The sequence below is a fragment of the Alligator sinensis genome, unplaced genomic scaffold (assembly GCF_000455745.1).
Source record: "Alligator sinensis unplaced genomic scaffold, ASM45574v1 scaffold960_1, whole genome shotgun sequence".
NCBI classification, from domain to species: domain Eukaryota; kingdom Metazoa; phylum Chordata; order Crocodylia; family Alligatoridae; genus Alligator; species Alligator sinensis.
Window position 1 is genome coordinate 183,907 of NW_005842510.1, and position 16,795 is coordinate 200,701.

Genomic DNA, 16,795 nt, shown 5'->3' on the forward strand with positions numbered 1-16,795 from the left:
TGCCCATCCCAAATTACTTATACGAGGTTCGCAGCAAGGCTCCTAGCACCAGCAAATACCTGCACATGTTGCTCCTGATCCACGGTCACACGGCTTAAGGTAAGCCATGTAATCATAGAATGGGTGTGGCAAATGTCTGTAAGCATGTTATAAAAGCTCATACCTCTCTAACTGATTAGTCTCCAAGGTGTCACCCTATCTTAGTGAAAGTCAGAATCCAGTGGCATTGTGGGTAACTGGAGATGTGTGTGTTAAGCATTTGCAACAACAGGGACTAACTGTACACAATTTTATACACACATGCTATCTATCTATCTATCTACACACACACACACACACACGCACACACACACACACTGACAAGGTAGCAGCCTAGCTATGGCAACATGGTACCCACCTCGTCCAATGCCACCTGCACACGTCTACAACTGCATTATGCAACATAGTTACAAAACATTAAGTTTAGTACTAATAATAACAGTTGCTAAGTAAATGCACAGTAACTGGCACTACTGTGCAGTAGCACTGGTGCATGCCTTTTAAGTGACACTAATGCATGGTAGACTAATTCTACTGAGCATTAGTGCAAAAGCACAGCTTTTGCCATGACGTGCTAATGCACAGTAGAATTAGTCTACTGTGCATTTAGCAACTTGTGTAGATGTGCCCCCTGTTTCTCAGGTGGGCTTTCATCCCAGGTAAAGTGCCATGCTAATGCAACTATATTGCTTCTGGTAACACCAACTTTACTACTACCAGAAAACAGTCATTAAGAGAGATCTGAACAATGAATGAAAAGACTTGGATTAATCCTGTAAATCTCTGCATGGTATAGCATCGTGCTATGCAGACATATCAAGGCATTTGTTATTAATATAACCACTTCTATTTATCTACAGAGTACTTTCTAGGGATTTAATCAGTCTTCAGGCAAAAAGAGTAGGGTGTGTGTGTGTGTGAGTAAATTACATCTTTTCACTGCCACAAAATTACAGTACACTGAATGTCTGTATATATTCAGAGCACAGCCCCCTCTCACATAAGCCCAGGGGCTAATGAGTGTCTACAATATAATCTCACAGGTCTTTCCACAACAGTATCTTGTCTGATAGTCCATTTAGCACCACAACCACTTTGAGAGATGCAAAGAATGGGAAAGCCCTATTGCACAGCAGCACTCTAAATATCACTGTCTAATCATATATGGTGTAGAGACTCCTTTTCTAGGCCCTCTGCAACACATTAATTCTAATACAACTTACATTAGTTTTGCGCACCAATACACACCATTTTTTATGTACAGGTATAAAGGCAAGCTACACTGATATAAGTGTCCTGTTTCTAGGTCCCAAGTCAATTTCATTCTAAAAGACCAACTGCGTTTGTATTGGAGTCGCTCAAAACCCATCCACTGACTTCAGCTGGAGCAAGACTGAGCCTTATCAGTTTAACTAGCCATGTGAACACAATATTATCCTTCATTTTAGGAATCAGAACTACTCATATGTGGGTAATGGACTCTTTTTTGCCAACACACACACTTTTTCCTGCCAATACATGTAACAAGTGCCACTCTGCCTTGCTTCAGACTAACATGCCTAACTACCTCTTTCTTCATTAACTGAAAGGTCTGTTCTCATGCTCTTGGAATACAGAGAGGATACAGAAACTCTTTCACTCACTATTGCACTTTTAGTTAGAGATTTTCAAAGCTGCCTAGCCTAGAAGATTTATATGTACAATTTTCACTGAAATTAGTGAGAATTGCATGTCTAAAAGCCCTAAGAATGCTTTGAAAATTTCAACTATAGGATACTATGGAAAATGCTGTCAAAAGGGAAATGTCCACCTTTGCTTTTGTTTACCAGTCATTGAAAGCAGATGGGTAGTAAGTAATTGTACTAGAGACCCATGAAAGTAGCTTAGAAGTTCTGAGAGCTACTTTATTTAACTTGATAATACTAAAACATAGCATAGTAATTCAGCAATTTGCCACTAAACTCTAATGAAGAAATATGAATTACAGCTACAGGTAAGAGAGAGACACCCAAAATGGCTGTATCAGTAATATAACTAGAGGTGGGCTAGCAGGGCAGGAGCCCTAGGTGCTGATTTTGGAGGGGAATCAGAATGGTGGCCCCTGAGGAAGCCTATGCTGTAGCAGCTGCAGCTGAATGAAGGGAGTGAGCACTGAAGCAGCAGCCTGTACCTTGCCAGTAGCAGCAGTAGGGTCCCATGGTGGTCAGGGGGTGGGAGACATAAAACCTGCATCCCCTGCCAAGGCTGCTAAGTCTCACAGATACTCTTCTGATTGTATTTATCATTCTAGAGACTATTATTGGTGAACAGGTACTCCATTTTGCATCACTGTGATATTTACTATCACTCAGATTTGTTGAAATTATTACATACACAGTTTCATTGCTCTGTGGAGTTGTTTTCAGCACCTGAAAATTAGCCCTTTGTCAAATGCACTACCCAAGATGTATTTGGCTGATTTAGGCATCAGAAGAGACAACTCAAATCTCATTAAAATTTCTCATTAGTTGCAACTGTGACCCATGGAAACATAAACCTTTCTGCCAGGAGCTGAGACATTCTGGCAAAAAGAGAATTCTCTTGGCCCTGGCTCTGTAGAGCTCCAGACAGGCAAAATTTCAGTAAATTATCTACTTCTCTCCCCAGAGCAACTCAGTTGCTACATTAGATTCAGCAGTAGGCCTACTCCACATTAAAGTGAGTAACCAGGCTGAACTCACTGTCATAGCAATATCCATGGAGGCAGGGGTTAGAGCTGCACTCATTGACATTGATCTCGCAGCGTGGACCTGCAAAGCCCTTTGTACACTGGCACTGGAATCCAAGGGGAAAGGTGTCCAAATCCATCTCTTCTATGCACACAGCTCCATTCTCACAGGGATTGCTGGCCTCACAAGGCCTAAATTCACAGTTAGAACCTGAAAAAGAGGCAAAGCTGTTAGTGTTTAACTAATGAACCAATCACTGCAGCTGCTGCCTATTATCAGCTAGATTTTCTTTAGATCCCTAGTTAATGTCTTTCAGTTGGAAGCTCACAGTAATACTTTACAATCCCTTATTTACAATATAACCACAGACATTTCTTTGCTTTACAGTCTTACAAATACAGAAAATACACTTCTCATCAGGTTCTCTTATATACTGGTGGTAGCATTTCAATATTTAAAATGTAACATTATTTGAATATCTTTGTATCTTTGTCCCCTAAAATACATATTTTTAAAAGTTATTAAGAGTCTATCACAGACAACATATGCTTTGTTAATAGATTGATTCCAAAACCTGAACATTCAGTGAACTGAAAATAAGTACTTTTAAGTTTCATAACAATTCACAAGCTGACAGTTTCTTTCCACAAGTTATCTGTTTTTTGTGTGTGAATCCATTTATCACTCTCTTTCTTCTCTTCAGTAAATATAATGCCTAACTGAATATTACAACTGGCCCATTGCATCTGGGATTGCTGCTCATTGGTTGTCTGTTCACTGGTTCTCAAAGTTTACCTGATTGGTGAACTTCTTGCTAACCTCTCTTTAAGTTACTACTATGTATATCAATGAGCTACATACTTATTAGTTCCGGGACAGTTTTTCTTCCTGAGAATCACGTGGGCCCTTCTGAAGCTTTCTCTGCATTGACACTAGTATAATTTATACTGCTGGGCACACCATCATGGAGGGACTTATTAAAAAGTATTGTAGACTTGGTATTTCTTTCCAGATTCATTGTTTCAGACAATTATTCTCAGAGCTTGACAAAGATGCACATTGTGCCAAACCCCGTTTAACATAATTCAATTTAGGGATGGCAGAAATATCAGTGATGCTCTTTAATACAGCATTGGTACATTTTACTTCATTTTAATATATAGTAATCAGTGAGCCAGTTACATGCTTAGACAATTATGTAAAAATGTATTGAAAAATATAAATATAGAAAAAAAATCTAGATAGATAGAGAGGCATACCAAATATATATATGTATATTCATTCTTATGCTTCTATCTAGCTATGATTACTGAAGTGGCTTTAAAAGTGCAAGGCTTTCCCTTCTTCCTGGTGTGTTTAGACCTGAATACAGAATCATTGTGTTCCCAGAGGGAACTTGCTACTTAGATCATGCAAATCCTTCAGAATTAACAAAATATGATATAAAGCTAAAAATGTTTTAGTGGAATAATATTAATAACAAGATACACCCTAATACTTTTTTGGGTCAAAGTAAATACAGTTTTAGATATTTGGACTGCATTTAGACTATTTTTGTGAAATTATTCTTGTTTTTAGAGAAAGGACAATCAAATACACAATTATGATACACAAATCAGCTGAAGCTTCACCTTTCCATTTATTGTCACTCTATTAAATAGCCAGAGCAAACTCTTAATAGAAGAAGCAAAGAGGGCAGAACTATTCAGTAGCTACTTTACCTCAGTCTTCACACAAAAAGAACTTAATCTACAACCAGCCACCTAATAAGGATTATTTGGATATTGAAGTGGACAGGCTATGGGATGATTTTACAAAAGAAACAGAGAGCTTTTGGTAGATTTTAATTAATTAGATATAATGTATCTGCACTTCAGCAAGGTTTCTTACAAGGCTTCCCACAAAAAAACTCTTATAAAAAAGGAAAAATATGGGCTACACAAAACTATTATAAGGTGGGTAGACAACTGCCTTGATAGCCACAAACGAAGGGTAATTATAAGGGTATTGTGTCAGAATGGTAGGAAGTTTCAAGTGGAGATTGAAAGCCTCTGGGCCTTACTGGTTGCTACATGGGGCCAGGAAGGATTCGGCCCCCACCCCGTGTTGCTGTGTGTGTTGGGGGTGGGGGGAGAGTTCTTCCTCAGAAACATTGGGTGTTGACTGCAGCCAAGGTTGGGGATTTTGGCTGGGATGTTTTAATGCTCCTGCTGGGATTCAAACCCAATTCCTCACTAGGAGATCTTATCTCTCTGCCCAGGGGTCAGAATGATCACCATATTTGGGGTCAGGAAGGAATTTTACCCCATAATCAGCTTGGTACAGACTGTGTAGGTAGTTTGCCTTTCTCTGTAATGGTGGCAGGGTGGGGGCATGGCCCTCTTGGGATCTTTTGAGCATATATTTACAATCTTACAACAGCAGGACACTGGCCATTAGTACCCCTTTCTTCCTCCTCACACTTTACCTGTGGCAGGCTAGGGTGTTATACTTTGTAGTTGCATCAGTGTTTACTGAATAGTTTTACTAATAGGTATTAATAAGTTAGAAAATGGACTTGAATGGGATGTTTTAGATAAGAACTGATCCTAGCTCTGGCAGATGGTTGGACTGCATGAATTTGGAAGGTCCCTTTTAGCCCTACTTTTCTATGATTCTAAGGCAGTACAATCATTTTTATAACCAGTCATGGGTATCCTTGATTGCTTCTTTGATCACATCCAGGCAGAGTTCCTCTTCCTTTCATCGGGACTGTAAACACAAATCTCAGCTTTATTTTCAAAACAACTAGGCAGATGGAATCTCTCTCACAGTGTTAAAGACAAATTAACTGTATGGCTCCCTAATCCTGATCGGGCCCATTTTTGAATTGGCTACCAAAGAAAAGCTATAATATTGAAAGAACAATAGGAAATGAAACAGAAGACCAGCCTAGCTAGACAGAAACACCTTAGTAAGGTTTAAACTCAAAAACAAATCATACAAAAAGTGGAAATTTGGTCACAGTATAAGGGAAAAGTACAAAATCACACAAGCTTGCAGGAAGAAACTTAGGAAGGCCAAAGCATTGATTTGAGATGAAGCTGACAAGGGATATAGAATGCAAAGAGAAAAGGATTCTACAAGTATATAAAAACTAAGAGGAAGAGCAAAGAAACCATAGCTCCCTTAAGAAATGTGGAAAGCAATCTGGTCAGAGATGGGGATCTCTGTAAATCATGCTGCAAGTGCTCCCTGCAATGGCTCCTTTAATGTTTTTCATTTTATCGCTTCCTCCCTCTAGGTGGACTGCTTTCTGCTGATCACCAGGAAAGCAAAACTGCAGTTTTAAATATGGAAAAATTTAGAGGGTGGGGGCCAGCAGCGAAATGAAAAACATTAAAAACGTGATTTATGAAGCTCCCTAGTCATGGATGATGCAGAGAAGGCTCAAGTATTTACTCCTTTTTTAACTTCAGTCTTCACAAATAGGGGTAACTACCAGATGATGAAAATAGTTGGCAGCAAAGATGGAGAAGGAAACAATCTAGAATAGGAGAATAAAGTAGCAGGAGTAAGTAGTAGCTGTAGAAGGTTAGGGATTACTAAAACAAAATAGATGCTTTTAAGTCGGCAGGGCCAGATGAGATGCACCCTGTAATAGTGGAAGAATTAACTGAGGTAATTTCAAAGCCATTAGCTACCCTCTTTGAGAACCCATGGAGGTTGGGCAAGGTCATGGATGATTAGAAAAGGCTGGGACTGAGGCCTCAGCAGGAGCCAGAGCCGAAAGAGGAAGATAAACACTGGTAGAGAGCAACAGTGAGATGGAGCAGAGGTTGTGGGGTGTAGATGGCAGGAAAGTCAGCAGCTGCATCTCTAACTCCGACCCAGAACCTGAGCCATAGTCACAGCCCTTGTCTCTGCTTGTGCTGAAATCTAAGACAAGGGGCTTTTATATGTAGGGTAAAAAACGCATCTTAGACTGAAGTAAATTCAGTATATGTATTGGCAAAAGACAAAAAAGATGGCATGGGAAATGTGGCAGAAGGCCACCTCTGTTTCTTCCCAAAAACTCTGCTCTGTGACAATTTGATTAAGATGGGCCCTGCAGAGGGTACACACCTTACCCTATCTCTTTAGGTAACCTGAGCTGGGTACATTCCTAAGGGAGAGGGGAAACCTGCTCCCTCTGCCTATGTGACTGGCATCATACCACAGTGAGGGGCTTGGGCTACCTGGGGAGCTAGGAATTGCCAGGCTGCCCAGCAACTAGTGATATGTTTCAAATTGGTTGGCTGACAGCCAATAGGCCTCCATTGGACCAGGTAAATGAGGTCATAAGGGCTATATAAGTTAAGGACTGCCCAGGAGGAAGGGGCTGCAGCCATGAGGAAGACTCAGAGAGAGAGAGAAGAGCTGAACCATCTGAAACTTGGTCTCTCTCTCTCTCTCTCTCTCTCTCTCTCAAAACCCATGATCAATGAACTGCCTGCCTCCAAATTGAATCTCCACCTGCCTCCAGATGATACTTGTAAGTAAGCTACCTGAGATCTAACTAGATATATAGCTTGCAGTAACTCAGATGTGTGATCAAAGGCTACCCAGCCATGCCAGTTTGCTCTATGGGATTTCTCTGATATTGCTCTACCCTGTATCCTATTGCAACCCTACCCCTTGTAACCAATAAAGTTCTCCCTTATACCTAGCGTGGGAGACTTATTGGGTGTGGGTCTAGATTATGCCTTGGGGTCCCCTTGGTTCGGCTGATTAAGGGAGACCACTACTTGTGCTTCCGACTGAGAGAAGCACCCCCAAGTGTTTGAAGTGAGTCGAGCACCCTTGAGGGCTACTAGGCCTGTGTTTCCCAGGGTGCATAGAGCCAGAATAAAGCCCAGCCCTGGGTGGTGGCAGTTTTTACCCCAGGCTAGCGGGTATGCTCCAGGAAGGGGGTCGGCCAGATGTGAGGCACCCCAGGGAGGCACTCGGAGCCTGGAAGGGCACAGTGTGGTGGGTGGCTCAATGCAGGAGCACCCCCTACTGGCCCGCCACAGGAAACATTATGCATTTCTCTACCACTGAAAAAAGCTTTTTTCGGTGGATGATCCTACCAAGGCCAGCTATACTTTGCCCAGTGCTAAATGCCATTAAAACAGCATAGCATAAAAAGAACTCATCAATTCTACAACTGTCTGTTGACGCTAGGCACAGTTCACATCCATGCAGAAAAAGGCTAATGTACACTTTTTAATCACATGCAAACTCTTTGATAAACAAAAATGTCACTAAGTCCTTGTTGGTCTCTGTATAAGTGGGGAAAAAAACCAACCCAGAGATGTATCCTGTAAAGAGGTATGCAAGTCTTTCTACATACAAGATTCTGTCTGGATTCCAAATGATTTGTTTAGTTATGGTCAATATGTTTCAGAGAAAGTTCCAGGGATCATCAGAGCAGACAATTATGGAATAATAATCCTAAAAGGAAAGTTTCTTCCTAACCCGGAGATAAAAATGCCTGCTTTGTCTTGAAACAGCAACGGTTACATTTCTTATACATTTTTATCCAATGTAATCTCTGTACATTATTTGCTAAATGATTTCTTAAAATTATTGTTCTCAATAACATGTGGCATTGAGTTCCATGGATTAATATTTATTTTTATCAGTTTTAAATGTTTTGGCATTAAATTTTAATTGTGTCCCTTATCTATCTGATGTACACCACTTTTTATTTCTATACTACCATCACATTATTTCCTATTTGTCTCTTTTCTAAGCAGTGCTAACATCTTCAGGCTCTTTTTTCATATGAAATTCTTTCTGTTTCTCTAGTAATTAAGTGCCCTTCTCTTGACTATAGCCATATCTGCTGTATCTTTTCTGAAATGTGGGTGACCAAAATTACTGCTGAATTCACAATAAGGCCATACCATCAATTTATTTATTGGACTGTTTCAGTGATATTTTCTATTTTGTTCATTATAATTTCTAATATTTTGCTTGTAACATAACCACCATTGCACCCAAGAAGATATTTTTGGAGCTGTCCAGCTCTTCCTCATTATAAGAAATTGTTTTTCTAAGTTGCACTAACTTGCTAAATTTTTTCCAACAGAATCATTTTGAGGACTCAGTGGAAAGCAGGGTGTGAAGATTCTCTTGTTTCCAACCCTCTGAATTATTTTAAATTCTATAAAATACAAGTTTTGCTCTCTGTGCTACATATATGTTGTAGGATTAAAAAAGAGGGTTTTTTCAGTATTTGGACAACACAATATAATTAAACAGAAACAATTCCATTCTTGACCTGGAGGATGCAATCCTATATATAGGATTGAATCCTATAAATATAAATGGCTTACTCTTTTGTGAACAATTTTCTTTGTTAACTATTATCATGATTTTAACACAAAAAGGGTACACCCTAAAACTGTTAGGCATTATACACTATTAGGATACTTCTACATTTTACTTTAACACTTTTTTTTTTGCTAAGCTGCTCCAACAATACATCTAATAATCCCTCTAAAATATTCATCCTTCAAAGGTCTGTAGATAGGAATATAATTCCCAGAATATCAAAACTTATTTTATTTCTTTGTTTTAAGAAGGGTCCCTTTCTCTGAGTGTTTGAAAATATTTCTGGGCATATTTTTACCTGAATGGATAAACATCAAAAGGTTTTTGAAGTAAGATATTGAAGGATACACTTGAGTAAAGCCCTTTCAGTTCCTTGTCTTGTCTGCACATATGCAAAAATATTCACATTTTTTAAATACAGAGGGAAAGATAATCTCTGTTCTAATAGGTGATGGTAGCTAATGTACATTACAGCATGACTTTTTTGCAATGAAAGTTCAGCTGACTTCTTTCACAGTGTGATATGGAAACAGGATCTAGTATACTAATTGTGACGACTGTAGGTATTGTAGGGCTTACTGCTACTGCTGAGAGTTTGTTTACCTACAGCTGGTGACAGGATGGAGCTTTATCTTGGGTCATCCAGGCTGCTAGGAGACTGATCTTACTTTTCTCATCTGCCACGACTGTGGTACAATGTTAATAGGAGGCGATACCCCAAGATGATCCTTCAGGTCTCGATCTCTGTCTTCTGTGAGGCTCCAAACCTCCCCTTTACCCCACCCTAGCCACTCCAGATAGAATTTGAAATTTCTCTTTAGCCTGTCCGATTCTCTAATGCTCTTCCCCCTGTAGCCTGCCACCTGGATGACCATAGTCATAGTCTAACACACACCCCATCCAAGGCATGGCCTTATACTGTGTCCAAACACACCGAACACAACTGTTTCAGTCTCTCTTTAGAGTCAGTCCGTGTCTCCTCCTTTACCTTGGGATTAATCTCTCATATTAAAAAAAAAACAACAAATTAACAAAAAGGGGGATATAAAAAAAAAAGAAATTCCAATCAATCTAATTCTGCTCATTACAGATCCACATAGTCTACTGGTGAGCGTACACAGTCCCTGGTAGGATCTCTCTCTCCTGAGCAGAGCAAAGCCCCACCAGGGAGGATCTAACCTGAGAAGTAAGTCTCCCTTGCTTCCCACCAGGATCCTCAGCAGCTACTCCATTTCAGTACTTTTCAAAATCCTCGTGTAGACATGCCTCCTCCTTTTGGTCACTCCCACAGTGTTTCTCTGACAGGGTCAGCAGTACCTGCTTGCAAGAATTCTCAGCTGCTCCTCTCAGCAGAATGCAGGGAACAGATCCTCTATGCCCCTCTCCAGGGCTGGAAATACCTCCTGGCAGCTTCCCTCCTCCAATCCAGAGTGAGAGACTGCTCTTGAGGTGTTGCTGTGGTTCCTTTTCCTCTTCTGGTCTCCATTTGCTCACACTGCTTACCTTCATTTTCCCTCTCTGCCACTGCCATCCACCCTTCCTCCCTTAGCCTCAGCTGCCTGGTACATAAAGTACCCCAGGGGCTCTGTTTACTTTCTCTCACTCCTTCACATATTCCTCCCCCCTCCCTCTGCTTAAGATGCCGTTAGGTGCTCTTCTTTGCTCATAAGGGGAGTTTTGTTCCTGGGCTGTCACTTGCACTCCTGACACAGCTGTGTTTTGGGGGGCTCCCTTGAATGGCAATGAGAGAGAAAATCAGCCACCGCATTATCTTTACCTGGTCAATATTCAACTGTAAACTGAAATAGCTGCAAAGCCAAAGCCCATTGTGTTACATGGGCATTGGCCATTTCGGTGGATTTCAGCCATTTCAATGGTGCATGATCCATTATAACATAACTATGAACTCATGCCCTAATAAATAATATTGAAACTACTCTATACTCTATTTCACAGCTAAACACTCCCTCTCTACACCAGTATACCTTCTTTCATGGCCGTTTTAATCTCCTACTGGTGTAGGCTATTGGTCTTTCTTGTCTCTCGTTCCTTTGGGAAAGCACAGCCCCTAACGCCTGCCATGGTGCATCTACCTGAAGAATGAAGGGCAGTATAACATCCTTACATAAGGCCTTCTTAACTGCCTCAAAGGCTCATTGTTGTATCTCTGTCCATTTTATTGGGCTATTCCCCTTGCCCTTAATCATGTTTAGTATGTGGGACTGCTAATTCTGCAAATTTTGGAATAAACCTCCTGTAATATCCTGCTAAACCTAAAAATGCACTCATCTGCTCCTTAGTTTGAGGAACCTTGTAACTTTTAATTACTTCAGCTTTGTCAACTAACAGTTTAATCTGCCTTTGCCCCACACAAAAACCCAAATAATCCATCTTGTGTTGCCCCAATGCGCACTTCTTAGGGTTAATCTTCAATCCCAATTGTTTTAACTCCTGCAACACTGCCTGGACAGCTGCCAAGTATTGCTCCCAGGTTTTAGTATATATGACTATGTTGACAATATAGTCAGCCACATATTCATGATGTGGGGCTAGCAGTCAATCTGCAATTTTTTGAAACATTGCAGCTGCCCCATTTAGGCTGAAGGGCATTCTACAGAACTCATAAAGTCCCCATGGTTTTCTGAATGCCATTTTGGCCTGATCCTTTGGTTTTACAGGGATTTGCCAATATCCCTTGGCAAAATCCAAGATAGAGAGAAACTCTGCCTTTCCTATTCTTTCTAATAATTCCCCAATCTGTGGAATGGGAAATGCATCAAACTGAGTGACGGTGTTAATTTTATGGAAATCTATACACAAACAGAGCGACCTATCTGTTTTGGGGACAGTCACTATAGGGCTTCTCCACAGACTTCTGGAGGTCTTAATTATCTCTTGTTGGAGCATTTTATCTCATCTTTTACCACCTGATAACGGTGGTGTGGTAGCCTTCCCCACCTTTTCCGCACAGTGGCCCCTTCTAGTGTTTTAATTCCATATACTGCATCCTTTTTTCTCTCTGGGATCTCACTGAACACCTCAGCATATTTCTCTAGGACTTGTTTTAGCTGCATATCTGTCAACTCAGACCCTATCACAACCACCCCTGCATCTAATCTGCTTGCCCCCATATCTCCTAATTATCTTCCAAACCTCTCTTTCTCTGGAATAGGAGTGGCCAACAATCCTTTAGGCTCCTACCATAACTTCAACAGGCTAATATGAAATATCTTCCTATCCATCTGATGCCCTGATCGTGACACTTTGTAATCTACCAGGCCAACGTGGCATATAATCTGTTAGGTCCTTGCCAACAGGTCAGAAACGTACTGGTTGAACTGGGTAACAGGACTAACACTCTTTGCCCAACCTAAAATTATTGTTCTTTAGTTCCTTGATCATACTGCATTTTTTTACTTTATTTGCAGCTCCTTTACATGGTCACCTGCCAACTGATGCACCATCGTAAGTTGTTCTCTCAGAATTGTCACATACTGGGAAGGAGTTGTCCCTTCATCTCCCTTCTTTTCCCATTCCTCATGAACAACACCTAATAAGCGCTGTGGGGTATGCCCATATACTAACACAAACAGTGCCTAGTGAAGCTTGGGGTGCCTTTCTAATTGCAAACAATAATGGTGGGATAAGTAGATTCCATTGTCAAGGGTCCTCCTGAGTGCATCTCCTCAACATAGCTTTCGATGTCCCATTTAAAATGCTCCACCAGGCCATTGGTCTGGGAATGATAAATCGCCATATGCAAATATTTTATATGCAGAACCTGGAACAATCCTTCGTCACGTGGGACATGAAGTTCATGCCCTGGTCAGTAACAATTTCACAAGGCAGTCCTACCCTCAAAATCCATTTCAACAATTCCTCCGCCACTTTCAGACTTGTGATGGCCCTTAACGGAACTGCCTCCAGGTATCTGGTCACATAATTAATCAGCAGTAATATGAACTGATGCCCTTCTGCACTTCTTGGGAGTGGACCTATCGCATCCATAGCTATACATGCAAATGGTTCGGCTATTATGGGCATCATCTGCAAGGGTACCCTTGGAGGCTTCTTTACGCTGACCCTTTGACACTCAGGACATCTATTACAAAACTGTTCCACAACTTGATAGCATCCTGGCCAGAAGAAACTACATTTCACCCAAGCTATGATTTTTCTCTTTACCCAAGTGACCATTTAGTGGGCTTGCTTGAGCCAATCACAATAAATCATGATTATGGGACTGAGGTACCATAATCTGGGCTAGCATCTCATCTCTCCCCCCCCCCCCCCCCCCCCCCCCCCCGCTCTTTAAGTCAGTACAACAAACCCTTCCTCACCTTGCAACATGGCAGGTGATCGCACAGTTTTGGGCCTATCACCTGTTGCTCTCTTTTGGCAGTCTCTGACTCCTAGATGGCTAGGAATGCTGGCTCTTCCCTTTTGGGCTTCCCAGAATTGAACTCTGCCCACAAATGTACTCTTATCCCATAGATCAGAATCCTCCCTTTCTGATCCCTCTGTGTTTACCTGGCCTATAAGTCCTTTCCTACAGGCTACTTGCTCTTGTTCCTTTGCCAACAATTGATAGATCTCCAGGCTATCTTGGCCCAAGATTACAGGATATAACAGGCCACCTGCTATCCCTACCGGCCATTCCCAAGTGACCGCTTTTACTATTAATAGCACTCCTATCCTCTGTTATGTGCAACCTTGTCCATGTAAGCATATCATCTGAATAAGTATTAGTCTAACTCCTCCACTTAAAGGTATTATTCCTTTTCACACCAACATATGGTCATACCCCATACTTATAATCACCCAGACCACTTGCCCAGCCACCTCCACTAACACTGGCTTAGCTCATTGTCCTCCCTCCAGCACTCTCCCCAAACTAATTCATCATCTCCACTGGAGGTGGTTCCTGTACCCTTATTGACTCACTTTTCCCTTCTCACCATGCATTACATTGAAAACTGTATAGATGTGGATTACTCAGACAATCTCTAGTCCTATGCCCTTTCTTACCACATCTAAAGCAAGTGACTCCAGCCACTATTGGCCAGTTAAGCCCCTTACTGTCACAGTCCCCCTGGTGCTCTCCAGTCCTACCGCTCAAACTACTGTTGGACCTATCAATTTTTTTCTCGAGGCCCTTCCCCCTGCATGCAATTAAAATCTTCTGCCAATCGCAGAACCTCTTTGGAGGTCTTGAGGCAATGACTATTTACCCATCTCTGAGTTCCTGACTGATCTAGAGGAAAGTACTGTTCTAACAAGACTGTGCCAATCACCTGCTCCAAGGATGTGACTAACGGCTTAAGCCACCTATTCAGTAAATCCACTAGTCTTTGTACCAGGGTCCTAGGGGTTCTCTCTTCTTTTTCTGTGCTCTGAACATTTGTCTGTATCTCTCTGGGGTGATATCCAAACAATATCAAATTTCCTCCTTCACTCTCTCATAATTTGGAGCATCTAACCTTGACGTATTACCATATGCTGCCTGTGCCTGTCTGACTAAGAGTACTCCTAACTTGGCTGCTCACTTTGACAGATCTAATCCTGCCACTACTGTGGCCCTTGAAAAACTCTCTAAAAATGCTTTGGGGTCATCTGGTGTCATTTTTGGTACCCAAAAATCCACCTAACTATGCTGTATTATCTCCTGTTGTCTCATCATTTGCTCATCTACCACCATCTGTCTGACTGACTGCTGCTGCTGATGCGGCAATAACTTCACTACCAGGCCCAAGGTCTGCTGCACAGCATCTGTGCCTGTCATGACCCCCACTGGCGGATCCAACTCCATCTTTAGTCCTGGGGTGGATAGCCAATGCATTCACTCCTTCACACTAATGAACCAACTGTTTTGCAACAAAAAGAAAAGAGGAAAAAAGCACTGGGGATTGAAGCAGGGATGGGCCATTATTTCAGCTGGAGGCCCACTTAGTAAGTTTTGGTGAGCTGTCAAGGGCTGCAAGGGAAGCTCTGCCCCTTAACAGATGTCCCATCCCCTGGTCTCCCTCTTGAGACCAGAAGTCCCACTCCCTAACCCATGACCTTTGCCACTGGAAGTTCCTCCCCTGGCCTCAGAAGTCCTTTTGGGAGGGGGTGGGGATGCCATCTTGAAACTGGGTGGGGAGGGGGTGAAATCATATACTATAAATAAATCAAACATCTACTATGACTTATTTAAATTGTATTTTAAATATAATTTGTCCTGATTTTGTGTGTTTGTATAGTGTATCTAGAGGTGCTTGCATAATAGCTCAAAACATGGTCTTACTCTTGTATATTTCATAGACACTTGGGCTGGAAGTGACCCTGGAGAATCATCAAGTCCAGCCCCCTGGCCCAGGGGCAGGAAGTCAACAGGGATCATAGGATCCCAGCAAGATATACATCCAAATGTGCCTTGAAGGCGCTCAAAGTGGGTGCTTGAACTGCCTCTGGCGGCAGTCTATTACAAACCTTGGGGGCTCGGACAGTGAGGAAGTTCTTTCTTATGTCCAGCCTGAATCAGTCACAGCAGAGTTTGTGACGGTTCCATCTTGTCATCCCTTGGGGTGCTCTGCTGAACAGATGTTCCCCCAGATCCTGATGAGCACCCCTAATAAACTTATAGGTGGCCACCAGATCACCCCTGAGCCTGCACTTTTTCCAGGCTGAAGAGTCCCATGGTTCTCATCCTAAGGTCTGTTATCCTGACCTCTGATCATGCGTGTGGTTCTCCTCTGGACTCTCTCTAGCTTCTTCACTTCCTTTTTTAATTGTAGATCCCAAAACTGGACCCAATACTCCAGCTGTGGCCTCACCAAGGCCGAGTACAATGGAAGAATGATGTCCCAGGATTTGCTTGAGAAGCTTCTATGGATGCAAGCCAGTGTTTTGCTCACTCTTACTAGCCGCAGAATCACATTTGAAGGCTCATGTTCATCTTGTGGTCAATCATGACTCCCAACTCCCTTTCATCTGTGGTGCTAGCCAGCGTAGCACTGCCAAGCCTATAAAGCATGCTGCAGGTTTTTCCTCCCAAGGTGGAGAACCTTGCATTTTTCGGTGTTGAACACCATCAGGTTCTTATCCGTCCATTTCATGAGCCTGTCAAGATCTGCCTGGCTCACCCTCCTGTCCTCGAGTGTGGATGCTTTACCCCAGAATTTGGTGTCATCAGCAAACAGACTGTGTGCCATCAGGGACTGAGAGCAGGAGATAGACTCCTACTGCCAGGCCCTTCTCCCCCGGGAGGCAGACCACAGTCCCCCTCCATGCCAAAGGAGGACTTTGGGACCTCCTGCTGTGTCCAGCCAGGTGCATGGACCAAGGTGGTCAAGGGCCCTAAGGCCCGCCGCACCAAGGCCCCTACCCCACCAGAACTGAGCAACAGGTACGCACCTCTTGCTGCCCCAGCAGAGCCTGCTGAGTTGCCAGCCCCCACAGGCAACATGGGCCCAACTGCAGCTACCGCCCCTGCTCTCCCCAAGACACAACGTAAGGTGTTTGTTGTGGGAGAATCCCTCCTGAGGGGGACTGAGGGCCCAATCTGCCATCCCGACCCCTTAGCCCGGCAAGTTTGCTGCTTCCCAGGGGCCCGCATCTGGGACATTACGGAGAGGATCCCAAAGCTCCTTAAACCCACAGACCACTATCCCATGCTCCTTATTCATGTGGGCACCAATGACACTGCTCGGAGCACTCCCAGCCAGGTC

At 42.6% G+C, this 16,795-nt stretch overlaps 1 protein-coding gene across 1 annotated transcript in view; it reads right to left on the bottom strand.

Moving 5' to 3' along the window:
* The window catches only part of LOC102385954 (protein eyes shut homolog), a gene marked incomplete at its 3' end in the record, with an annotated part of 147,677 nt that extends 132,782 nt beyond the window's left edge, over positions 1-14,895 (bottom strand). Inside the window, exons 1-2 of the mRNA XM_014523622.1 lie at positions 14,736-14,895; positions 2,760-2,957 (exon numbers count right to left, since the gene is read on the bottom strand). Of these exons, the coding sequence (XP_014379108.1) occupies positions 2,760-2,957; positions 14,736-14,895 (358 nt within the window). The remainder of the gene's footprint in view (positions 1-2,759; positions 2,958-14,735) is intronic.
* Between the last annotated feature and the right edge of the window lie 1,900 nt (positions 14,896-16,795).